The sequence below is a fragment of the Paroedura picta genome, chromosome 8, assembly GCF_049243985.1.
Source record: "Paroedura picta isolate Pp20150507F chromosome 8, Ppicta_v3.0, whole genome shotgun sequence".
NCBI classification, from domain to species: Eukaryota; Metazoa; Chordata; class Lepidosauria; order Squamata; family Gekkonidae; genus Paroedura; species Paroedura picta.
The window spans coordinates 69,467,861-69,494,982 of record NC_135376.1 but is presented as its reverse complement, the minus strand read 5'-3'; the positions used below and the strand labels follow the sequence as shown (position 1 = coordinate 69,494,982).

The window sequence follows — 27,122 nt, the reverse complement described above, 5'->3', positions numbered from 1 at the left end:
GGTAAGACTTCTGCTACATTTAAGTCATGCGGAATGACCCTTAATTTCTGTCTGTAGACCTCTACTATATCACTAAAGTTATAGCCTGGGGGTTCTCTTCTCCTCTACCGCCTCCTTACTACCCCTAATTTTCGTGTTTTAAAAATACCAAGCGTCTAATCCAAAGAAGAGTTCTAGGACACGTTAACATTCACTCCTTACCTAGTGGTGTTTTATTGACTGCTAACACAAAGTTATTACCTACTACTATTACTCTTGGATGTTTTCTCTAGTGATGAAAACGTTCACCTGCACTCCTGTACTTCATCACAAGGGGAAAGCTTTCCACCCAGATTTCAGCTTATTATGCACTGGTTTCTATGCCCATTCCCATTCAATGGGCTAACGATACCCTACATGAACCCAGGAAATGAGTCCCCATAACCCCCCCCAGAATGATTTAGCTCGACTAAGTAAGCAATTGTTCTTCAAATGTTTAATATCTTGAGAGGTGCATTTCTATCTCTGACGTTTAAGGATTTGTTTGCCAACACCAATGGAAGCCATTACTAGAAGGATGTGCCAGAAGTTTTGTATTGTTAAAAAACACTTGCTCTATACAAGATACATATAATTAGGAAACTGAGGAACAGCAAGCTAAAGGTATTCAGGATCCCTCTGCTCTACCCCAGTCATGATGCTAGCATTTTAGAAAGCTTTTATTTAACTATATAAAGAAGTTTCAGATTTTGTAAAAAAACAACAACAACCAGACCACGTTACAACATATATAAAAGACCGTTGACATGCCGAAGAATTCATGACGCTCAGGCACTATTTACAAGTTGAGAAATGCTGTGATTGGCAACAGGAGCAGAAATGCTGTATTATCCTTAATTCTGATCTTTTAATGGATATTTTGGTCTTGTCAGAGATTGGTCTGCGTCCTTTCTGTCATATAAACTTGCCAGTTTATTCTCTTTCTCCTTTTTGGTGCTCCTTTTATGCTGCAAAGTTAAAAATCTCTGCTGATAATTCATTCTAATTCATATAGTGTTAAAAACAGAAATTTCCCCCAGTAGGCTATTATTCTCCTTTCTATTTCCTCACAACCAGTTTTCAGCTAAACATTCCAAACATAGGTGACCCGGTAGCACATTCTGGTTGACCTTCTGAATTACTAACTACTCAGTCACAATCCGGGGAGACATAGCATGATCTACTAATTTCTAAAAGGAGCAATTAATAAAGTATGGAAACCAGGACCCATGTTCATTCGGTTGTAAAATTTGGATTTTTCAGTCTGTGCAAACTGATGCCTAAACAGGCTCAGAACTTTTGGGTAAGTCAGAATATTGCATTTAATTCCTGATCTTTCCAGAAAGGCAGAATCCTCAAAAATAAAATAAAAATTTGAATGCATTTAAAACATAGAAGGGATACCTGCCAGAATACTGGCATAACTTATTTTAAAAAGCAGTGTTTTACTCATGCAATAACTATTTTAAAAAGGATACCTATGCAGGTGGCCATCTAACACCACACTGTCAAGCTTACTCTGCTGAAAACCCTTGGCTGGGTTTCCTAAGAGAAGCAAGAGTACGCATGCTTATTCTGCTAGCCCTGGACACAGCCTAGGATATACAGAATGTTGTATACTCCTGCCCCACTCTGGCTCCTGAAACTTTAGCAGATTTTCAAGCCTTTCTTTATAGCCACGTGTACTCACAACTTGATTTAAAAAGGGAACGCCAAGATTCCTGAGCATAAGTTACCCTTTCCCCCATTCTCCACTAAAAGGTGAACCACCCAACCGTAATTCGTTTTAATCATTTGTGCAAGCCCACGGATTGTTTCTGGAACCTTGCCTGGATGTTGCACTGGCTTTTGGATGTGCAACGCTTTGAAGATAGGAGTGAATTAGCATCAGTTTCTAATTTTGAACACTTGCAAACATTTTCATTGCTTTACCCCAACTTGGGCTGAGAACAGACCCAATAGTATTAAGCGTTGCTACAACTAGCCTTTGACCCATTTGCAGGATTGCCCTGTACTGGGAATCAATGATCAATCAGAGGTGCCAGAGCAATGAACACTTAGCTTTGCCTTTTCCTGAATCTATAGAAGGGGCAGAAGAGGCATGGGTTACCTGGAAGAATGGCACACCGCTATTGGTATGAATGAACACACTGGTCTCCAGGAAGGATTTTTCACTTGACAGGCTCTCATTGGCATCTCTCGTTTCTTCTTCACACTCCAAAAGCTCCTGGGAACACACAAGTTACCTGTGCTGTCAGTAAAGCTGCAGAGGTGAACCACCTTGACTGCAGTATCACGGGAGTTCACTTCTTACACGAGAGGCTAGCCGTACTGCCCATCACTGGCTTTGACAAGTGATGCATCATCCCGTTTTTAGGGAGGGAAGCCACTTGAGGCAGGTCCATTCCCTCCCCTAGTAAGCGTTTCTATTTGTACCTGATCCAAGACTCCTTCAGTCTTGAGTGCAGAAGTCTCTTGAGCAGCAGCAAGCTCCACCTGCTGTCTCCTTAATGTCTGAAGCAAAAGATCACGGGGTTCCGTTTTCCTAATCGTCACCGGGTAACGGTAATCTTTCCTTTGCGGGGTGGCCCCTTCAAAAACAAACCAGGTTTAAGTGTCACAAAAGCCTTCGTTTTCTTTGCGAAGCAGGAAACTCTCCGAGGCAAGTCTGCCCGGCTCACTCCTCCCTCGTCTCTAAATACCTGTCGGAATGTCCACCTGGAGTTCCTGGCTCATGAAGCCGTTAACTCGAGCGGATCCACCCTCCGCTTCTTCGAGGAGCACCTCTTTCTGGCTCAAAAGCACGTCGTAGTCGTCCTGCATCTTGTTGAGGAGCCTCTTCAGGGCTACCTCAGCAGTACCCTTCTGTCCATCGATACGGGCTGTGATCTGAGCAACTGATACATCACAATTGTCGTCAAGAGTCTGCAGACAAGAGTAAAAGGTTTTAAAGCGTTATTGCTGGTTCCACAAGGGGCAGATCCCGTATTCCTAGAATCATCCGTTTTAGAGACAGCAAGACAGGTCTTTATTCAAAAGTTGCCTCCTTTATTATGCCTCTTTATAAACTTTTATCATTGTCCACTAGGGAAGCTACTGAACCCTACTAGCCCTATTAGCACCTGCCTAATTTCTCCATGAAGCTGAAAGAAGTGTGTGTTTTCTGGGATACTAAGACACTGGCAGAGCCAATTGCGGCTGAGGATCCATGGACAAGCTGAGAGCCATAGAGAACAGTTGTAAGCCTTTCAGTGGCCGCCGATTCCTTTCCCAAAAGGCCTCATACATCACTTCAGAAGCCGACAACTTTCTCAGATGAGCCAATAAACAAGCCATAAGGATTGCAGCCAAGCAGCACCTGAGAGATCAACAAGAGTTGCAGCCTGTAAGCGTCGGAGAATTAAAGTCCCCTTCCATTGGATACCAAATGTATCTGACAAAGGGATCTTTGACTCTTGAAGTTTATACCTCCAAATCTTGTTGGTCTCCTAAGGTACTACTAGCTGTTGTGCTGTACTGAGACAGATCCTGCACGGGTGCACTTCAGCAGATGGAAGTGTCCACCTGTACTCAAATGAGATGTAGTCAAATGCACATTCTAGTGCATACTTGAGGTTAGAGGGTGAAGGAAATATATTTGCCTCGATGACACCACCACATAATTGATTGGCTCAGTGAAATCACATGAACAATTAGTACTGGGAAAAAAGCCCTGTTCCAAGTTTAAAGTGCCGAAACAAGGGGAAAGCTTAAACTGATTTCTCAAGAGCACCAAAAGCAAAAATGTAGTTTTCCTGCAAGCAGGAAGGGATGGGAAGCAGAACCCCAACACACAAGACGTATTAATTCCAACTCAGGCAGATTCTGGTTCACATGGGTCAGATGGGTTAAAGGCTTGGTTGTCCTTGGCAAGTCCCTGTGACCTCCAAGAAGAGCAAAAGCATAAGTCAGCCTACTTATATTTTTACTACCTTCATATCGAAAATCACACCTTTAGTCTAGCTCATTTGGTTATGAGTTTTCAGGGACGAGAAACTTTTCTGTTGTGGTTTTGGCTCTTCAGGGGTGGAGATGTGTTGAAGTGATAGGCAACATCCTCCCCACTTGAGATGTATGTTTCTTTAAGAGGTTCATTCTCTTAGCACACCTGTGATGCATTTAAGCAACCTTGTTTTTCTGGTGGGTTGTTCTTCCTTTGCTATTGCCTCTTTGTTGCTGCTTCAGCTTTCTTTTAACCATCATGCAAATAAACATACCTGTGTTCAACAAGACAATCTGGATGTTGGTTCTTGGGCCAGCAGAGACATTTACACCCCCTGTCTTTTCTTTGATAGGGGCCCAATTTAGGTAATTTTTTTTCTGGGGGAGAGGAAGAAAAGACTTTGGATCTGCCTAATCTGAACTTGATCTGAGGAAAGGTCAGAAAAACACAGTTATACCTGTTCCCTTTCTCCTTTAAGGTTTTTTGAAGGGAGGGGGATACACCACAACTGACAAACCATGCCAGGGAATGCCTGCCAAACACAAGCCAATCTTCAATGGAACATCTGGTATAACTCTTCCAAGAGAAACTTCTTTGTGTTTATAACAAAATGTGGCACCATAACATGTTGCTCAGAATATTAAGATCATTTGTATCACAAAAGGAAGCACCAGGGATTGTAATGGAGACTGAATTGTCAAAGGCTTTCACCGACAGAGAAACTGGTTGTGGGTTTTCTGGTTTGTGTGACCATGGCCTTGTGGCTTTAGTCCCTGACATCTCACCTGTAACTGGGACTGGCATCTTCAGATGCAGGGCACAGCAAGATGGGGATCTCTTGAGTGTGTGAACAATGTATATACTTCTCGGGTGTCTGTGTAATGCATCACAGTCCTATCTGGGAATCTCCACCCAGACACAAGAAAAGCACTTTCTAGTTCCAGTCCATACCCAGGGAGACTCCCAGATGAAACTGGAATGCAATGTGTTATCCCCTCACTCCGAAAAGTAAATAGAATGCCCAGCAACTGTTCACATATTCCACTCTTTGGCATGGAGAGATTCCAATTTTGCTATGTCCTACCTTTGCAGATGCCAGCCAGCTACTGAAAACATCAGGGACTAAAACTACTACTAAACCATGTCCACACACCCCAAAACACCCATAGCAACCAGTTACTGGAGGTTATTTCCAGGCTATTATAGACTAGGATTTTAGCCTAGAGGAAAACATGTAGCTGCCAGCTGAATAATTTTCACCCCTAAGTGTAACATGGCAGCATGGGAAGCTTTGCATATGCTTGTCATAATAGTATTGTTCAGCGAGCTTAAAAAATTACTTTCTAGGTAGTATTGGCATTGCCAGGTAAGCACTGGCTCTGTTACCTTGCAGAACCTTTGCAGGTGTTCCTTCCTGCTTTTGAGGAAGCCTGTCTGTTGATCAACGATGCAGCCTATCTTGGTTGCTGTGACTTCACCCCAGTGGCTGGTTTCTTGGCACACCCTTTTCAGGCTGCTGTCCAGATGCTCGCAATGCCCAACTGAATGCAACACCGCATTGAGGTTTTTTTCACTCAGCTGCCTGATCTCCTGAGAAAAGCCACTCAGAGGCTGAGTCAGGTTGGTCTGCTGGGAGGCGACAGAGTTGGCCAGGCCAGTAGCTTGCCTGCAAGAACAGATTTAGTAATAGATGCTTATGTGGGAGGCAGCAATTTAAAAGCAAAAACAATGCAGCACAGTTGCCAAGGGAACATTCTGAGATTACTAATACAGGAATAAGACTGCTACTTTGCATTTGCATTTAAATTGTTTTATGCATACTGCAGTTCTGTCACGAGTCACCCCTGCACCAATCCCTCAGTTGTCTTGCTCTGTCCTGTTCATTGTTTAGCATGACCAGGCCCAGTTTAGCTCTCAGTTTTTGGAAGTGCAAACAAAAACCTGGTGGAGCGTATCTGGTTTAACATTTTGTTACACAAGCATGGATCCTGACTCACATTTCTGCAGGAACAAAAACTTCTGCTTAGAATGTGATTGTCTGTTTCTCCCCCCCCCCCCCACACACACACCCCCTTGCAGGAGCCCCAAATACCCCCCTACTCCTAGGAGCAGGCAGGAAGATTATGCAATAAAGGAAATTAACACTGCCCTGGAGGAGATGAGCTATTCTCAAACGTACATTCTAAAATGTATGGAAAGTTCATTCAAATATCTTCTCCCCCACACATTGACTCAGGATAACTTATTCTTCTTGGAGCATTGACACATCTCAATAGCATCTGAGTAAGAGAAAATGCACATGCTTAACAAGACTAATTTCTGGTCAATGACGCTAAGACTGGATTCAGAACAGCTCCAAAAATCAATTTATACCATGTCTTTAATATTAGTTCGGAAAAGTCTCAATTCAAAATTTGACATGTGACATCCCCCACCCTGCCTGGGAGTTATTTGTTAGTGGAGAGTATGCAACTATAAGATGAAAGACACCAAAATAAATCATGGGAGTCCCATAAATTAATGCTAGAAGTTATGCTCTTCCACTATTTTATTCTCAAAATAAGTTAAGAAATCTCTGGTTTGTGTATTCTTCTCTAGGTAGCGTGTCTGTCAATGCAAAACTTGTAGGATATTTGTACAGGCTTTGAAAAAAGTATTTTAGATCAGCAGCTTATACTTTCTGATTCTTACATGGTTAGGTTCTCCTGTACAGCAGAAATACTTTGCTTCAGACTGCCACCTTCCTCTTGCAGTCCACGGATAACCTGCTGGGTGTGCTGCAGAGAAGCTACAAACCGGGCTATATCCTAGTACAAAATGAAGAATAACAGAGTAGCATTAATAAAACTTAAAATTAAGACAAACGTCTTAAGCTCTGGTCTTAAAAGCACAGCTGGATAGGTGAAGTCGTTCACCTTTACTTCAAAGTGCACTTTGCAGGGCTCTGAAAGCCTTTCATTATGACTGGCATACAATTAGCTATTCTTAACTGTGGATTACTACCTTTTTTGGCGGGACGGCTTAGAAAATCATCCTGTTAACCAGGGGATATGGCATTTGCCAATGTGTAGCAACAGAGCCGGTCTTTAAGTAGTGTAAGTACAAGGCAGGCAAATTCTAGACTGGTGCAGCCTGCCTTTTAATAGAACCCCACAACCAGTGGGAACAGCCACTGTGGAAGTGGTGCCATAAAAATAATTCACCAGAGTGGATCCATATATCCAACAACAACTCCCCATTTGAGTTGTTACAAATCAAAAAATGCAGGCATATCCGCTGTCAGTGGAGCGGCTTTCTATACAAGTGTACTCCCACCCAGTGGTCCCCAACCTGCGATCCGTGGCCTGGTGCCGGGCCAGGAAGGCCAGGGCACCGGGCCGCGGTTCCCTCTCCCTGCAGTAAAAAACTTCCCCGGGCCGCAAGCTTGCAGCCCGGGAAGCTTCTTACTGTGGGAGGGGGGAGAGGGAATCAGGACCGCGCCGCGCAGCGCGCATGCACGGCCGGGCCACACATGCGTGATGCGCGGCCGAAATCGCGAAAGTGCCGCGCACGCGCTATTTCGGCCTCGCATCGCGCATATGTGCATGCTCGGCCTGGCTGCGCGGGCGGGGCAGTTGCCCCGCCAGTCCCCAGCCAGAAAAAGGTTGGGGACCACTGCTCCCACCCACGCAAAGGCACTGGAAAAATCTGCGGACATGGAGGTCGGATGGGGCACCCACCTGTGTTACAGGTAGGCCCAACATCCCCTCTGGCTTCCCTGTGCCCAAATAAGGCTGCCTTCTGTACAAGTTCCATGGGTGCATATGAGAGATAACACAGAAACCAAGCAGTCTGTACTTTTGCAATACATTTATCCTTAAAGGATAGACTAATGAAGCTGCAGCTACAAGTCCTGATTCCCAATCAAATACACCCCTATGTGAGGAACTCAGTGAAAAGCAATACGATCTCCTGCAGGATGCTTCCGCCAGATGCATCGTTTTCTTCTCTGTCAGATAAATACACACAAAACAATTAACAATTAAAGATTACATTACAAGATAATGGAACCAGTAATTCACTGGTCCCCCTCAAATCATCAGCTCCAACAGCCATTCTGCTTGCCCAAATTCTGCTGCAGATACTCGCCTGATATTTTTTTATTTCTTGTGGCAATGGGTGTGTGTGTGTGTGGGGGGGGTAGATACCTTTTCATTGGCCAGCCTTGCCAATTCCATCTCCTTCTCCAACTTTTCCGAATTACGATAAAGGTCCGCCAACATTTGAGAGCTGTCTTCTTGTAATTTATTCAGAGCACGAGTATGGCTTTGGAAGAAGCTGGTAGTTTCCTCTTGAAGGTCTTTCATCTTCACATAAAAAAAGAGAGGCATCACAGCAAAAAAAAAATCAAGCATCCTCCATATTTAGCAGCTTTGAAGAAAGCAAATATATGCCACCAATTCATGAAGCCAGACACAGGAGACGTTTTTTACCTTTTGCAGAAGTTTGTACCTAGCAGAACACCGTAAGTGATCTAAGAGCTTTTAATATAATTACCTTTTCTGCTATTGAAGAATATTCCTTCAAATTAGTTTGCAGTTGAAAATTTATATCCTGCACAAGTTTTACAACAGGAGAAAGACTACTTAATGCCCTGTGCACTCCAGAAGTAAGTTCCTCCTGAAAGCAAGAAGAGAAGTCAGGTTCCACCACAGGCAGTTCCCCCACTTTTAAAGGACACATAGGCTTGGTTCGAAATGTGAAGATTTGTGACAAGCATAATTACTACCATCGAGATAATCACTAGTTTCTTATTGACGAGGGTCAAAATGTTATCCTTAGCACAACAGAAATGGGAAGAATATTCACCATTTGTCCTCTCCACTGTCAACAGCCTCCCCTGCCAGCTCCATCTCCCAGAAACAGTATTTCAGGGTTGATCTTCAATGTGCTACAAGAGTCTGTTCTTCCAGTTGCCACAGAAGAAGAGTTGTATTTTCACTACCTGAAGGAGTCCGAAAGCAGCTTACCCCCCCTTCCCTTCCTCTCCCCACAAGCAACACCCTATGAGGTACATGGGACTGGGAGATTTCTGATAGAACTGCTCTGTGAGAACAGCTCTAACAGGATTCTGACTAACCCAAGGCCAGCTAGCTGGCTGCATGTGGAGGAAATCAAACCCAGCTCTCCAGATTAGAAGCCATTGCTCTTAATCACTACGACTCAGGTAGCCCTCTGAAAAGTGCCAGTCACATTGCAAATGCTTTCTTCTCCAGAAATTGCCATGCAATATTTGACAGGACAATAACGAAACCACTATCAAGATCTATACTTACTATCAGTTTCTGCAGATCATTTTGCATTTCAGATGTCTGAGATACTTGCTTCAGCATCTTTTCAGAAACCAGAGACACTTCTGTGGCAACTGTCTCTTTTACAGAACTGAACGCTGCAACTAGGGCTGCTGTAGTCACTCCGAAGGCTGAAGAGCTATCAGAAAGAAAGTCACCTAGAACAAAGAGGTAGCTTTGAGGTGAGCATCTTCATCAGATAAACATCAGGGCCTGCAAAAGCGGACTCCTCTGCCAGGCATTTGGTTGAGGCTGGCCCATCCAACACTATCTGCTGTCCCTTCTCCCCCCAAAACCCCTCTCCATGAGCTGAACTCTAATCGACCATCTACAGGATTCATGGTTAGATGTTATTTTGAAATGTTGTAATTCTTGTTGTTTAGTTCGTTATCACTGTTCTGATGTTATACTATGAATTTCAATGTAATATTCCAACCATTTGTGTAAACTGCCCTGAGGCTCAGGGGAGGGGAGGGGAGGGGAGGGGAGGGGAGGGGAGGGGAGGGGAGGGGAGGGGAGGGAGGAAGGAATCTTCACCATGAAATGATTAATTTCATGAATCAGCTTAGCTCCATTTTAAGAATTTGGTGCAGTAAGCCTTTTAATAAAAATTAGATACACAAAGAGACTTACCAATGGAGACAGTGTAATAGTCTAGCATCTGCTGTTGTTTCCAGTGGTTCTCACTAACAGAGTCCTGTATTTTGTTGAAGAGAGCGTTCATGTGCTCTGTAAAATTTGTCTGTGCTTTTGTATTATGTTGATCAACAGCTTTTTTACGATCTAGTTTTGCATGAAGACCTGACACGTCTTTGGTAGTTTCTTCCACCGTATTAAGTAGCTAAAACAGGAAGACATTTTTGTCACACCTTACATTACTATCACCTTAGCTGCCTCTCTGAGTAAGTCAACCCTGGCTCCAGCCTGGTGGAATGAGTTGCCAGTGGAGATCCAGGTCCCATCGGAGCTGTCCCAGTTCTGAAGATGGTGCTCTTCCACCAGGCATAGGGTTTAGGCCCATCTATGCACAACTTGACCATCCCCTCCACCTCCCTACCACTGGAGGACTGATATAATATCAGTACCAGAATCTCCCTGACCTACGTGGCCAGAACTGGAGCGCTCTACTGGGGTTTTTAATTTAAATTTTATACTGCTGTTTGTAAATATTTTTATATCTATTTTGTACATGTTTTGTTGTAGTGAGCTAACCCAAGCTGGGTGGGTCAGCCAATAAATCTAAACAATAAATTAACAGCAATAGTAATACTATCAGAACGAATCAACTGGTCAGCCACAAGAAACTACATTGCACCCAATATTATTTTCTAAAACAAATGGGTCTATAGCAGAGCAAGTGGAGGTTCCTTCATTGGGCTTATGGTAGAGACTCTGCCGATTTCACAATCAAGTTCCATGCAGTGACCAGGAACAGGTGAGACATGGCCTCAGCACCCTTCCCAGCCAGCAGTCCCCTAAGCCTTCCAGAAACAATGAGACAAAGCACCATCATCAACTGCAGGCTATCTGCACTACCATTCAGAACAGCCCTCAGATTACTGGGGCGGGGGGGGGGGGGAGTCAACAGCAGCCACCAAGTGCCTTTGAGCTCTTCTTCCAGCTTTGCGTGAAGACTGTTTTCTAGCAGCTCAAAAGCAGGGCAAGGTGAGCTGGTGAGCTTAAAATAAAATGAAGCAGTCCCTGAAAAAGAAAGGCACACAATTCCAAAAGGCCCTTCAGCCCGCTAACTAAACTACGTCAGTGGTGGAAAGGGACCGTTTCAGTGACTAGGCCTCACATGTAGAGGTTATCCATAGACTGGAAGTAGCCAATAACTCTGGAGGTCGCAGAGCCCTTAAAACCCTTCTTTCTATAACTGATGCTCTCTAAGAGGGCCACTGTGACAGTTTCAAATGTCCTTATTGAATCAAACATGAATGTACTGCAAGAACAATAATTTGTGCAACCTTAGTGGCTGTCCCATGAAGCTTGTCTTCTGTATCTTCCAAAACCGATGTCACAAACACTTCTTCAGCAAGAAGAGTCTTGGTCACTTCCAGGTGCTTCTGAGTGTCTTCCAGTTCTTTCCCCTTAACCTGCAGCTCCACTTTGTACTGGTCAAGTTCATTTTTGTGAACTGTGAATAATTCAGTGATCTGTATTACAAGAAACAGTTTTTAAAAGCTATATTAAAGTCAGCAAGGAATATTAAGAGGCCCATCTTTATTATACAGTCCGGCTGAGGGATGAGCCATGCATTAGAGGTGACCAACATAAAAAACATTTTTTTTTTGCCACTGAGATCTTTATCATCAAGTGCAGGACTATCTCCTAACTAGTTTTTTTTTTTTTAAAGAGAGTTAACTGCTTCAGCAATAATGTCTTATTGAGAGACAGGTTTCAAGGGCGTTTATGCATATACAGGGGTGGAATAGTTTGAAGATATTCCAAGCAATGCAAAATTCATGAAATCAGTTGTTTTGGATTAATCAACCCATTTCATACACATTACTTTTTGCTACAAGAAACAGGTGAGGAGGGCACTTGGGTGATTCACCCCCCTTCCCCCTTAAGCTTGATTGTTACCCATGCCAGGTTCGCCCTTACTGAAGGTGCAGGCTTAAAGTCGGTGAAGCTACCTTCTCCAAAGAGAGCAGAATCTGTCTCTCTCCTGCATCCTTTACAAACCGAGTAGTGCTCAGAGTGCCATTTGCCGTTGGAAGTCATATGAAAGGGCTGTTTTAGAGGTCTCTGTAAAGCCAATTGAGAACATAACAATCTGCTCTCAACTTGTTCTGGATTGTACAGAAGGCAAAAAGGACCCTAGAGTGGCTTGCCTCATTCCCAGTGTATCCACTAGGTGGCAATATAAGCACAGCTTATTGAAGATCCCCGTGTAAAGAGAAGGGTGGGGGAGGAGGGAGCAAGAGAGGGGCCAAACCTGGTCTTTGTGCTTCATGCAGAGTTTTTCATAAGCACCCGAGGTGCTTGGCTTGTGTGAAGGTCAGTAAAGACCAAAAATAATAGCTAGCAAGTAAACAAAGGTAAAAAGGGTGGTTTCCCCACAGACACAGCCATATTTTCTTTTGTTCATATGACCTCAGTTTTATATTACAAACTGAGCAAAGGGAGTCATTTTAATTAGACCTGACAAGTTACATTAAGCCGTATATATGATATATTCCTATCGGGGAGAAACTAGGAATTCCAAATGGAGGTCTTACTGAATTCATGCCTTTCTGAAATTAACCACACTTGATTTAATGGTGCTTTCTTTTAAGCAACATGAAATGTCAAAATGTGTCTTAGGTCATCTTTACTTTATGTCTGCAGGCATGAACGTGTAAGGGTCTGTATCTGGGTGTGGTTACAGCCACAAGAAGGTCATAAGCAACAAGAAGCAAATGTGTCTGTCCCATTCTTCACAGAGAAGAGAAGCCCTGACCTAGACAGCCCAGGCAAGCCCAATCCTGTCAGATCCTGGAAGCTAAACAGGGCCAACCTTGGCTAGTATTTGACAGGTGATTTGGGTGGTAGTTCCTCCAAGGAACACTAGGCAGTCATCATGAAGCGGAGGCAGGAAATGGCAAACCACCTCTGAACATCCTTTGCCTGGCAGCCAGAGAACTCTTGGATCTCCAGTCTGTACTATACACGCCACACAATAAATACATTTTCAGAGAACACAAGCTACAAAAGCAGAATTTATTTCTCTAGTTTGTAGGGAACTCAAGGTCTGTGATTGCCTCTTTATTCTCAGCCCTTCCACAGTGGTATCTTGGCTAGCTCTTGCCAAGACAGCAAAGAGGAGGCCATACCACGGCTCCAAAATCAGGCCACTGCAACCACTAATTCCCAGTATTAGACCCTATTTAAGGGATATTATGAATTTTTAAAATCACTTCAACAATATACAAGCACATACTTAGGAAGTGTTATTTGTGACACTGGATGTTGTTGCCCTTTACACTCAACATCCCACAGGATGAAGCCTTGGATGTTTTACGGGAGGTGCCCGAGAGGAGAGTGCAGAATTCACATCCGCCAACATCTTTTCTGCCCCACATTGCCTTGAGAAAAGCTTCTTTTAATTTCATAATAGCTTTTTGGGGCACGTTTCTGGCACAGCTAAGTATGGCCTGCTAGTTTGCTCCTGAGTTAGCCAATTTTTTAATTGGAGAAACTAGAAAACAACTTTATTCTTCAGAGAAATAACCATTTATATGAAATATACACTGCCCATCATAAAAACATAGCTTGATTATATTTTCATTACCTGAAAGGGTACTAACCAGATTTGGTCACTACATTAACAGGGTCCAGAAAACAATCACATTTTTTAAATATGTGGAGGTAAAAAAGTTTAGTGCCACAATACAAACTGATGTCTACAGGAAACCTACAGATGTCAATTTCTACCTAGCAGGGAATGGCTTTTATCCTTATTGTTTAAAAAAACTTGCTGTATTCCCAACTTGGCGTGTGGATGAATTGCAGTGTGGATTGAGAGTTCCAGACAAGCCCAGGAATTGATCTCCTGGCTTTAAAACAACCCTTTAAGGCAGCCAAAAGCACCCTGAGATCATCTTTGTTCACACCCAAAGTTAGAAAACAAACTACAGATAGGATCGTTATTACCTTAACATACAACACCGTATATACCCAAGTAACAGGAATAATCCAAAGATACTGGAACCTCTTAGCATCCCCCTCTTTATTCTTTTAAAAGACCCAGAAATCTTAAAGACAGGCCTACCAAAAATACGACAGTTGATGAAAAACAAAAGGAAATTTCCCTTGTGGAAATTGTTGTGTGCACGTATTCTGTTAAACAAAAGACATTTCAGAATTCATCTAATGGCAGAATCTTTCATATTAATTTCTTTATTAATTGTAACTCTAGAAGCATAATATACGTTGTACAGTGTCCTGGCAATCTGATACATATAGGGAAGACAAAAAGATCGGTTACGTCTCATATTTGCAAAAATAGGAGCTGCATTAGAACAAGAAAGCTTACAGCTCCACTCTTTCAGCATTTTGCAACCTTCACATGTTCTGGTGGGGAACTTTTTAAAAATTATTATTATTAAACTTTTATACCGCCGTTCCCTTAGGCTCATGGCAGTTTACAAGATAAAAATTACAATAAAACCCATAGTTAAAACTATTAAAACTAATCCACACTATCAACGTTAGGCAATAGGCGAGCACTAAATAACCCCACTAACCCGCCCCCCAACCGAACTTCACTTCGGGGTTGTGAAAACAGAAGTGTTTTTTTTTTTTTTTAAGAAAGGTGACGTTCTGGATCTTCATCCCCCCCTCCTCTTTTTTTGATTACTTGTTCATCACGTGAATTGCATCATCCCCCCCCCAGTTTTATGAACAGTAGATATAGATATTGTCAGTTAAAGGTTGAAACATATGTACGAGATATTTGATAGTCATGGTCAGATATCCACGGTATAAGATTGGTCTTATTTGATTGCAATTCTTTGGGCCTTTAAATGAACTAATTTCTTATTTAAGTAGCTTTGATATAATAATTTAATTACAGAAAGCCATCGAACCTGCATTACTTGGATGTATGTGCTTAAAATGTTTTTTAAAAACTCGCATATAAATTAGTTCTTGGGCCACCCCAGGATATTTGGAATATGAGTAATTGGCTACCCAAAAATCAAAAAGTTCTCAAGATTAAATTATTGTTCATATATAAATTATATCTATATTCATTTTGAGGCCTTATAATCAACCCGCCTTGGCACCAACACTTGTTTAAAATAGTGCAGATCTATATACAAAAACTTGACCACTGAGGAAGGCCTGGGAGGCTGAAACACATTGGGCCCGGTTTTAACATGGCTTGAGATTCTCAACTTAGATAAATTGTTTCAAACCTTTTAGCCTAGATATTCTTTTAGCCTAGATATTGAAATATATCAGGTTATATAGATTCAGGTGAAGTGTCAGCACATTAACATGAGCCTCTTGTGGCGCAGAATGGTAAGGCAGCCGTCTGAAAGCTTTGCCCATGAGGCTGGGAGTTTGATCCCAGCAGCTGGCTCAAGGTTGACTCAGCCTTCCATCCTTCCGAGGTCGGTAAAATGAGTACCCAGCTTGCTGGGGGGGGGGTAAACGGTAATGACTGGGGAAGGCACTGGCAAACCACCCCATATTGAGTCTGCCATGAAAACTCTAGAGGGCGTCACTCCAAGGGTCAGACATGACTCGGTGCTTGCACAGGGGATACCTTTACCTTTATCCTTTCAGGATTTTTTAGTTAAAAGGGCAAATTGGGCTACTGTTTTTTAAAGCATACAGAGCATTTTGTAATGTATTTTGTTTAATTTCTTTTTTCTTTCACCCAAACCTTTGGACACACAACTTTGTCTCAAGAAGACCACCACTTTCCTGGAAAATCCGAGGCACCACCTACCTAAATCTGGCTGATTACTGCCTACCTCATACCTAGAAAGGAGGGTGTAAACCAAGTGGGCTTGAAATCCACATGGCAAGACCCAAATGGCAAGGGAGGAACAGAATCTCATTTATCCTTGTTCTCCAATATGAATTTTAACAGATGCATCTAAAGCCAGCCTAGGTATCTGGGGCAGTGTGCCCGAGAATGAGCATACCTAAGTGGAACACAATGAGCTGCTTAGGAATTTCCTGGATGTCAGCTTAATAAATATTACTTCTGTATTCAAGAATTTACTTCCTGACTTTCTCTGTCTTCCACCCTCAACTAAGCGGAAAAGTCCCGCAGTGTCACTTATCCGTTCAGCTCCCTTGCACTGGGTCTTGACTCATTTTGACCCTGACACATCTCCTGGGGAAAATAATGTTCTACATGAGAAAACCTTGGAAGTCCAATGACTTGTTTTCAAGGCATTTTACAGACAGAAGTGACGCTCGCATCTATTCCAACTTAAACACTATTTTTACTATGCACTCATAGATTGTCAGAAATTAATCCAGCTCCCAAGATTAGGTTAAATTGCTGCTGTTGTGGCCTGAGGATGCTAACAGGGTGCTGGGAAGATCAATACCTGCCACCTGCATGCTTGACTCTTGCCCGCTTTCATTATAATAAGCAACACACAAAGAAGAATTGCTGACAGGCAGTTTATGCTTCATTAAGGGAGGGAGTAGACCAAGTCACCATAAAAAGGAAGTCCACCCCAGACCAAACTGATTTCAGCAAATCATTGGCAAATACAAGCAATCGTGTTTAGGTGGTGTAAGTAGTCATCACTGGCTCCAAGCTTCAGACGAAAGTTGGGAAAGAAACCAAGATAGTCTGACTCAGATTACGATGGGTGTTTCAGCAGCTTATTAACCAAGTTAGCGATCATAGCACCCTGCCTCCAAACAGTGGTGCCTGATGCCAAGTTCTACAGCACTTACGTAACGTGGGCCACAGGGATCCATCTGTCACCCATGCTGTTCAACGTAAACATGAAGCCACTGGGGGAGGTCATTCGGAGATGTGAAGTGTCAGCACATTACTTGAAACTAGGACTCTTATTATTGGATTCGTGCAAGGACATGATTGTTTAACAGATACTGGAGTTGGTAGTGAACTGCAAGGAGGTTAATAAGCCCATGAAAGAGGATTCAGCCTGTTCTTTTAGGGAGTTGCAACTCCACTTAGGTTCAGATTCAGTCTGGGGAATATTAGTTTGAACTCAGCAGACCGACACACCTGTGTGTTCTCTTTAGCATAAAGCACAGTTAATCCAGTTCAGTTTATTTTCCAGCTCAGCCTTGTCTGTATAAGTACATCCCACATAATGGTAGGCAGGATAGAATTTTTTTTAATGAAGAGCTCCCACTGAGGAACTAAAATTATATTTTCCTCTGTTACTGCCCAGCTTAGCAGAGACTGAATTAAGCAATTAGATGAGGGGAAGTCTCTCTTAAAACAATTCCTTTCCCATCAGGAAAACTGATGCTTCTTTAAGGTGACAGACCCTTGGGGCTACCCCCCCCCCATGTTTTGCAAAAGCAGCTCTGAAAACAAGGGCACTTACTCTTCTCAATTCTTCTTCCATGGTTGCAATTTTCACAGTATATTCTGCAATCTGTTCTTCTTGGACAGTTAGCTTTCCATGAAGAGCACTACAACATTGAACAAATTAATGTTTTCTTCGCAGAGGAATAAGATGTCAAGAGGCAAGAATTTATACTCATAGTTGGCAAAAAAAATCCATTTTGATTTAATTTATTCAAGAAATCAGACTTTTTTTCATAATTTCAGTGGTGATATCCGGTTTATGTATCCAGATGCACCATTTACACTGAAGTCAACAGTATTAAGTATAAATGGTGTACCTCTTGCCTAGGCATTCCCAACAGCAAATATGTCATGAACCAAGCCTACTCACTCACAGGAGACAAAAGAGCTGAGACATTCTTCATAGACAAGAGTTCAGAGTCTATTTTATCCAAGCGGGTACATCTGGAAGCATCATGATAGAAAGTCTATTGCTAAGAACGACTATGGTACATATAGACACCCCTCTGCCCCCCCCCCCTATCATCACACAATTTCCCTGTCATTTCCTATTCCCATGGTAGAAGGGCTCAAAGCAAAAGCTACATTTTTACACCTAGTGGCCAAATGTGAGCTAGAACTGTATGCTAGAGCCATAGTATGCAGAACAGGAGATAACATTGTTAAGGACACTCCAGACTTCCTGAGAACAGTGGGCTGAGAGCCAAGTGAGACAAAAGGGGGGGGGGGGAGGAAGACCAGAAAAACAAAAGTTGAGCTGATGGCTACTAGGACTTTGATTTGCTCTTTACCAGAGGACATGGCATGTAGTGAGGGCTGATATGACAAACAGGTCCCCACAACAGGGACCAGCAGCAGCTTACCACACTGTTTGCTGCTCTTCCAATTTTATCTTCACAACCACCACCCTCTGAGAGAGGTCAGGCTGAATGACAATGTCCAAAGCACCATCTGCCTAGGGAGCACGTTGTTAGACTTCTGCCTCTAGATTAGACTTCTGCAACTTGCTCTACACAGGGCTGCCCTTGAGATTGCTCCAGAAGCACCAACTGGTTCAAAATGCAGTGGCACAAGTCCCAACAGGAACTCCTCACCTATAATCTCCCAAGAGCACTATGATCTCTGGACCAACATCTGCTCCGGGTCCCTGGCCAAAAAGAGATAAAGATGGCCTTGACCTTTTTGGCCCTGGTCCCAGTCAGATGGAATGTGCTCCCAAGAGATCAGGGCTTTGCGGGACCAAAAGTGGTTCTGCAGGGCCTGCAAGATGGACCTGTTCCACAGGCCTACAGCTGACCCCTAAAAGCCACCCACCAATAAAGGTTGACCTCACTGCTGTAGAAGGAGTGAGTTGAAAGATCAGCTCTTTAGAAAAAAACCCTGCCTGGGAAAAATGTTAGGCGGGAATATCAGGAAAACTGTAAACTGTTTAGATTTTAACTGTATGTTTTAAAATTTTAATTTTAACTGTATGTTTTTATTGTTATCCACCCTGAGCTATGTGGAAGGGCAGGACGTAAAAATTATTATTATTTTTATTTTTTTTTAAAAGATACTAAAATGACACCAAACTACCAAAGTTTATAGGAAGTCAATACTCACTCATAGTTTTCCAGAGAAATGTAGACACCATTTTTCTCTCGTGCAGCAGCAAGATCTCGTTTCAGACGCTCAATCTCTTCTGTATATTCCTATTAAAACATCAGCACAAAGTACTGGATTCTCTGCAAAACTCACAATCTAATAAGTGCCTCTGACCCACTGCAATGAGCTGTAGGATAGCAGGCAAAAGTTTAAACTAACTGCATTTATTTACGAAATTATAGAGTCTTGGGCTTTCAAGAAAAATGCATAATAAAACGGGGCTTAAAATCCATCAAAACTAATTTAAAAAAATGTTTACAATTAAGCTAAAATACACAATAATAACAATGATCAAGACACAGGGTAGGAAGGCGGGATTATCTTCTTCTCTATCCAGCCAGGGCAATCAGTGCTGGAAACCTGCTGTTCAATCACCTTGGTCAATCGAACATTTGAGACCAATAGTCACTGAAATCTCCTGGGTAGACTTTCTTAGAACCATGGCCTGTTTCAAGGCTGGGCCAACCGCTCCCTCTTGAACCCAGCTAGCCAATCTCCCCCATAGCAAATTTAAACAGCCAGGAAGAGCAGCCATCACAGAAGCAGGTGTGGTAGGCCTCAAAACTCCAAGGATCCTATCCACATTCTCAGACTGAACGAATTGCTAAATTTCCCAAACAGTCAGACAAGTCAGCACCCTGGCACTATCCAGCCCTGTCAATGCTAAGGTAGAGCTCAGGCTGGTATGGCTGAGAGATTTTATCTGCAGTGTTGAGTAAAATAATCATGGTGGACCAATGAGCACTTTGCCTTGTGCTGCAAGCAAGATTCCCAACACCAGCCTCTGGCCGACACAGAAGACTCCATTGGCTGCGTAAAAGTGCTGTTGCTCTGCTGGTATCGCTGTTGCAGAGCTGCACTTTAACATGAGCTTTAACTCACATCTTATGCTTAGTCTGAAGCCTTCCTCTAACGTTGCTCTAAGCATCTCCCTTGTTTTATTGTTGCCTGAATGCCTGTCACTCCTCAGTAAATCAAGGGGCCACCTGGACTCTAACTTGGGGAGGGGGGTGCCTGGGAGTCATTTGCTCATGCCAGAGGTTAACCAGGGCACAGAGGTTAACCAGGGCACTGATAGGAGAATCCACAGGGGGGGAGAAACCATTATCTGCTAATGTTTAATAGAATCATACAAACCTTAATAAGTGCTCGCTTTGTGAGCTTCTGGTTCACTTCCGGCTTATTCATTATATTCTTTGCTCTATGAGCATATTCAAGAGTACTCAGAGTTTCCTATTGCATAAGCAGATAAGTGATTAGGTAAATATTTTTTGTTTCAGCACCAGTTGCCGCCGCCATCTCCCCCCCTCCATTTGTACATTCCCAATACAGGCCACTGAGAATTTGCTCTCTCTAATTAATGAAAGCCTTAAAACATACCTCAAGATTTACTGAAGCAGGAGAAACTGTAGCAATTATGCAAGTTTTTGTGCGTCCTCCAAGAGAGTCTTGCAGGATTCGAGTGAGCTTCGACTCCCTATATGGAACGTGTGGGGTTCTTTCAACAAGAGCAGTAATTACTCTTCCCAGAGTCAACAAGGACTGGTTGATATTTCCAGCTTCACGAGCTCTTTTGTCAACTGCTCCAGAACGGCCTATGTTCTCACTTCCTGCCAGGTCAACCTGTAAGCAAAGCCTTGCCTAGTCAGTAAGTGCTTGTAACTCTTCAGAAATAGAGTCTTTTTGAATTTGCCAGCAGAAAAGCACACCTTAGAACATGGGTGTCCTTGTGGCATAAAATCCAAGCACCATCACTCACATTGCATGGATACATGCCAGCCTCTTGTATAGTTTATATCCTGCTCTGCTCTACCTTAAGGACTCTGGAGGTGGCTTACAATTCCCTTCCCCTTCCTCTCCCCACGGCAGACACCTTGTGAGGCAGGTGAGGCTGAAGAAGTTCAAGAAAACTGTGACTAGCCCAAGGCCACCCAGCAGGCTGCACGTGCAGGAGTGGTTCTGGAGTGGTTCTCCAGATTAGAGTCTGCTGCTTTTAACCTTTACAACTCACTACTTTTGGCTTCACACCCAAGTAATAGCTCTTATGGTTTCCATCAAGACACAAATTCTCTTCCCCACTTAACATCTCTTAATTATTCAGATGCATAATCTCTACCTGAATAATACAATTTATGGACACTCACTTACCAAATTTAGCTTCCCAATTTTAACAAGCTCTTCTCCATCTATTGTTGTTTCTTTCATATGTAATGTGATTGAAAACACAGAATGGGACCGGCTGCAAGAAGAAATTAACAACTTGAGGTAAGAATTCTCCATTACCCTTAAAAGCTGGATCAGCGCTCATTTATAGTAGCACAGTAGGGGTCAACTAGGTGGCTCTGCTTTCAATAAATATTTCTTTTCATTTGAATGGCAGATTCTTATGCTCTTAGGGTCAAGACCATGCAACAACTGGGATGTTAGAGAAAATGTTAACTGAGTGTTCACCAAATTCAAAACAAGCTATATCCTGATGAAGGCAATAGGGACTCTGAAATACAGACTCCTCCGAATAATAGCAAGGACTGGGTTTTAGCCTGCAACAATTCACACCTCTCCCAGCCTTAGCACAGCCTCCCTAACATTATAAGCTCATTCCGTCTTTTATGGATTGCCAGAAATACAACATTGCTGGCTCTGACAGCCATTGCTGGCTGCCTGTTTTAAATTTATTCTTCCCCATAAGAAAATAGAAAGCATAACTTAGTTTGATTCCAGTGGCTCCACACCAGTGTGGTGTAGTGATTAAGAGCAACAGCTTCTAATCTGGTGAGCCAAGATAAGATTCCCCACTCCTCCACATTCAGCCAGCTGGGTGACCCTGGGCTCATCATCATCATCAGTCTTGATAATGCTCTTCTCACATAGTCGTGCCAGGGCTCTCTCAGCTGCATCTACCTCACAGGGTGTCTGTTGTGGGAAGCGGAAGGGAAGGTGATTGTAAACGTCTTTGAGACTCCTTTGAGTAGTGAAAAAGGGGGTATAAAAACCAACTCTTCTTCGCCTAAGACCAATGAAGTTTTATTTCAGGTATAAGCTTTTGTGTACATGCACACTTCTTCTTTCCTGAACAGTGTCTGCAACTGCCTTAATCCAATCTCAACTACAAACACCCACTTTCTTATGCATGCAACTAGCCCTTCCTGGCAATTGAACACCCCACCCCACCATCTCTCTACCTATATATAATGGTTGAGGAAATATTGTTTCATGGTATCTGTAGAAGTATGCATGCACACAAAAGCTTATACCCAGAATAAAACTTTGAATTTGAAGGTGCCTCTGGATTCAAACTTTGTTCTGGTATAAAAACTGGGCCGGCCTGCTACTTCAGACCAACGCAGCCAGCCATCTGAATTGAAGTAGAAAACAGTTTCATAGGACAGCGACTGAAACCTCCCTTCTCCCAAGTTCTTGGGCAGTGGAGGATCCTGAGGCACAGGGGGCCTTCTTCTACTAGAGGAATGTAGTGCGAAAGCCTTTAGATGTGGACCTCCACTGATCCAGTGTTGCCCATAATCACGTTGCTATAACTAGGTGAATGATGTTACCATTAAGAACCACCTGAAACATTCTTCAAACTTCTAGAAACCCCAGAAGTGACACTATCATGTAGAATATGGTTGGGAAGCATAGCTGTGTACATGCTCACCCAGAACCCCTTCCCCTTCTCTTCCCACCTCCTCCAGGGCCCCTCATTGACCATTTTGGCAGGCGGCTGAACATGACCATATATAGCCATATTACCCAATTATTGTTTAACAAATTTAAAATATATTTATATGTCAAAATTAACTCGCACCCATTCAGGAAACTCTTCCAGGGACATCCAGAAACCCCATGGTTTCACGAAACCCTGCTTTAGTAAAAATATTTAATTTCCTTTTTTGCAACTCCTTCTAAGGAAGCTAACATACAATTTGGAACAAACACCCGCAATTTTTTTTTTTCAATGGTATGCCGATTCAAACAATTTCAAAATTAAGTAGCCAGCTACTAGACCTTGGACTAGAATCCGGAAGGCCTGGGTTCAAATCCCTGCTCTGCTTGCTGGGGGATCTTGCGTCATTCACACACTCTCAACCTAATATATCCCACAGGGTTGCTGTGAAGATAATATAGAGGAGAGAATGGTGTTGACTGGTTTGTGTTCCCACTGAAGGGAAGTATAGATGAGGTAAATAAATATCCAGAGGAGGCATATCTTAGCTGACACCAGAATATAGAATAATTCAAGTCCTGAATGCCGCCATGGAAAAGGCCCTGCTATACGGCTCTGAAAATGTGGACTTCCAAAACATATACATAAACTTCAACCATTTTTCTGGAGATTATCCTAGTTGTTTGCCAATGGCATCAAAGTATATGATTGATTTCATGAAGACAAAAAGTTGTATTTCTTACCTAGAATACTGATTCATATTAGTTGCTGCAGTGGTCCTTTTTGCTGCTCCTCTTTCTAAGATTTGATAGACCTCGTCTTTGTTGTGCACAGTTATTTCTTCCAATCCCTTGATTATTACACCTCTCTGCCAAAACACAATGCTAGGTTAGATATGGCATTCAGAATTAAGTTACCTTATGGACAAACTACTTAAGATTTTTACCTTATTACGAGGGTCATCAAACATTTGTAGCTTTTCACCAACATCAGGAGATGGATTCAACAGATCAAAGAGCTCCTCGTTGTAAATTTCCAACAAAGACACTTTTAGAGAAAATTCTGTACCACTTTCTCCAAGCTTCTCAAATATTTGGTGCAGTGTACGGGGAATTACGCCAGCTAGTGGATCCTATAATAACAGTGCAGAAGCATAATATTTTAGCATTATTGTATTTAAACTGAAGGAATTTTAAAGAATCACCAATGCATACACAAGCATGCTTAATAATTTGTGAACACTCTTAAGATTTTATATTACACTGGTTTTATGACATTGTTTTGTATTGTTTGTCATGTTTGTGTTTCCTGATTTTGTAACACAAATGCAATAATTGTATTGTACTGTTTAATTGCATTTTAAATGCAAAGTCTTAACAAGAAAGGAAAACTATAAATGATGTAAATAAAAATCTGCAAATAATTTTTAAAAGTTCAGTGTTTGAGTATTGGCCATGCTTGCAACAGGGGTCTCTGCTCCTTTCCCCTTCATGGCAACCTGCCAGGCAACAGGCTGTGTAGGGGAAAATAAGTTTAGAAAATTTTATCTGTAATTTTTTTTAATTTTGTTCCTCTCAAAAATAGATGCATCCATTGCTAAGAAAGTCTTTGTCAACCAAGAGAGCACTGAAATGCATTGGCTTGGATGGGATAGCTCTGAAACAATGAAACTGAAATAAAATCAAGGGACGTTTCCTTAGTTGCAGAGCTGTCCAGTTCAGAGAAACAGGCCCACCAGGTTAGTTTGCATGTTGGTTGCATTACTTACAAATTGCAATGTCTTCAATAAGTACACAGGTTTAAGCTATTTTTTTTCAACAATGTGTAGTATTGTTTTTACGCTAGACCTCCAGAAAAAAAAAAAAACAGTGGTTAATGCTTCCACAGCCTTTTTCTAGAAACATACAATACATTTTACCTCTTCCCAAGTATATTCTTCATTAGGTGATCTTTCCCCTTCCATAGTGAAGGTCTTTCCTGTACCAGTTTGACCATATCTGTGCAAATAAATGTAGACAGTTAGCACTAGGAACACATTTTAAAATTGCGAGTAAAAGTAATATTAGACTTACGCAAACACAGTACAGTTGTAGCCCATAAGTACTTCATCCAAAATGGGGCACATAACACTCCGGTACACTTCAATTTGTTTAGCTTGAGCTCCAAACACCTGTGGCAACAGGAAAAATATCCCACTGAAAATCATGCTGAGCCTCAAGTAATTGCCAAAACACTGCCTCTGGGCCAGGATTAGCGGCTCATAATGATTTTCTAATGGGCCTACTGTTTATATTCATCTCCCAGTTCTTTTGTTTGTGTTTCCCTATGCATCACACATTTGCTCCTTCCACCCAGTACTAGAAAACTCTATTGTTCAGGAAAGGACAGGATTTCTTTTTTAAGTAATTCTAAAGAGAGCATTGATGGTAGGCATCACTGGTTTAAAAAGAAATTTGCCACATAAACAGATCAACACAACCAGATTAATTTTTTCTAAAGACAATGTTCTTTCTTTAAGAGGTTGCTAGGAAGCTTCCCTCCCCCTTATAAAAAAGAAAACCCATTTTCTATGGACCTTCCATTCTCTATAAAGTCTAGTTATCACTTAAGCATATACTGCTCTTTAGATTCAAATGAAACTCTTATTCCTCCTCAAATCTACTACAACAGGACAGTAACTTGGGGGAGGGTGCTAAGATTACTTATTTACTATTATTACCATGTCAAATGTGTAAGTCTTCCTTGCTGTTTTATCTGTAATCCCTCCAGTGCGGACAACAACTTCTTTCCTCGCATGTTCACAATCCACTACAGAATAGGAGTTACCTTTGCGCTCAGACAAATTGAAGGGTCTTTAAAAGGCCAGAAAAATATGCAGTTTCAGAAGAAAAAAAACATACTACATAATTCATAAAACATCAAAACAAATATTTTCTCTTAGAGTAATGGCAATGATAAAGTGAGATGTTAGTCTTTACTAATCTCTAACCTTTGTTGGTTTTAAAGGTGCTACTAGAATCAAACTTTGCTCTGCTGCTTCAGACCAACAGGGCTACCCACCTGAATCTAACATCTCTGTAGTTCACCATTGCCCACTAAAAGTTAAGTACATACTTAAGATCTACTCCTAAAGAAAAAACCCCAAAGATGCATTTTGTGCTTAGAAAAAAGTAAACTTCTTATTCAATGTTAGCAGAGATCATTGTTATTAGTTATTTAATTTCTATACCACCCCTCCCCACAAGTGAGCTCAGGGCAGTAATAAAATACAATAAAATACAATCATGAAGTATAAGCATAAAACAATTTTAAAAATTCAATCCCCCCCCCCCTAGAGAAGAGTGCGGTTTTAAAAGCCCTATGGAACTTTGACAGCTCCACCAGGGCCTGGATTTCAGCTGGCAACTCATCCCACCAGGTTACATTACAATTTGCAAGATCCCCAGCAATAAAAAGGCACTAGATGGTCCCCTTAATGTTAATCAGAGGTCAGCCAATGGATCGTAATTTACCTTCTACCTATAGCCCCAACTTATGTGTTGTTCACTGGCAGTGAGGAATTGTCATCTAAACAACCATCACAATTATCATCAGTATGGGATGCTAGGGTGGTGTCGCCATTAGAGTGCCAGGGAATGAAAAGGGAAAGAACAACAAACACCATCACAACCGGACCAAAAGTTAAAATCAAGCTTGGGGGGGGGGGGAATCCTGTAAGCCTAACTCCTGCATCTGTAGCTACAACCCAATGCATTTGGCAGCAAGACAAGAAAAGCTAGTTTTTTATACCTGCTTTTCACTACCCGAAGGAGTCCCGAAGCATCTTACAAACACCTTCCCTTTCCTCTCCCCAGGCAGGTGGGGCTGAGAGCGCTCTGAGAGAACAGTGACTATCCCAAGGGCACCCAGCTAGCTGCATGTGGAGGAGTGGAGAATCAAACCCGGCTCTCCAGATGAGAATCTGCCGCTCTTGGCCACGGCACCACGCTGGCGAACCGGCCTGGCTCACTCCGGAGCGAAGCGCGGGACTAGGGTGGCTGCGTGGGCTCGACCCCCAGGAGCGCTTACCTGCATCGCACCACCACTTGGATGTTCTTGCCCTTCTCCTCCTTCTTGACGGCGCCGCCGCCCAACAGGCTCATCGTCAGGCCACGAGAAACGCCCGATGGCAGCTCCGGAGGGAGAGGAAGCGGCGCCCTGCGCTCGCCCAACGGCCGCTCCACCCCTCGCCGCGAGCCCGCCGGCAAACGCTGCCGCCCGGTGTAGCCCAGCAGGAAGGTTGAAACGCAGCCGCGACGCGACGGACCCGAAACCCCCGCACCGAGGCCCACCTCCCCGCGCCCGGGGAATGAATGATAGCCACAAAGCGCGCCCGATTTGCAGCCGCTCGTCTCGGCAACTTTGAAGGGCGCGCTCCGCTTCGTCTCAGCCAATCAACGCGTCGAAGGGGCACGCAAGGCA

General features: G+C 42.8%; 1 protein-coding gene across 1 annotated transcript; it reads right to left on the bottom strand.

The window, feature by feature from the left end:
- Nucleotides 1-458: 458 nt before the first annotated feature.
- Nucleotides 459-27,103, bottom strand: KIF11 (kinesin family member 11). The gene is made up of 22 exons (XM_077350263.1): nucleotides 26,730-27,103; nucleotides 25,381-25,513; nucleotides 24,734-24,831; nucleotides 24,580-24,658; nucleotides 23,608-23,793; nucleotides 23,405-23,529; nucleotides 21,146-21,236; nucleotides 20,378-20,620; nucleotides 20,135-20,230; nucleotides 18,956-19,044; nucleotides 17,370-17,457; nucleotides 11,298-11,486; nucleotides 9,964-10,171; nucleotides 9,316-9,488; nucleotides 8,537-8,659; nucleotides 8,188-8,346; nucleotides 6,692-6,807; nucleotides 5,387-5,666; nucleotides 2,721-2,943; nucleotides 2,455-2,609; nucleotides 2,129-2,245; nucleotides 459-986 (listed from the first exon to the last, which is right to left on the bottom strand). The coding sequence occupies exons 1-22, from the start codon at nucleotides 26,801-26,803 to the stop codon at nucleotides 873-875; spliced, it is 3,159 nt and encodes a 1,052-aa protein (XP_077206378.1). The 5' UTR covers nucleotides 26,804-27,103; the 3' UTR covers nucleotides 459-872.
- Nucleotides 27,104-27,122: the final 19 nt, after the last annotated feature.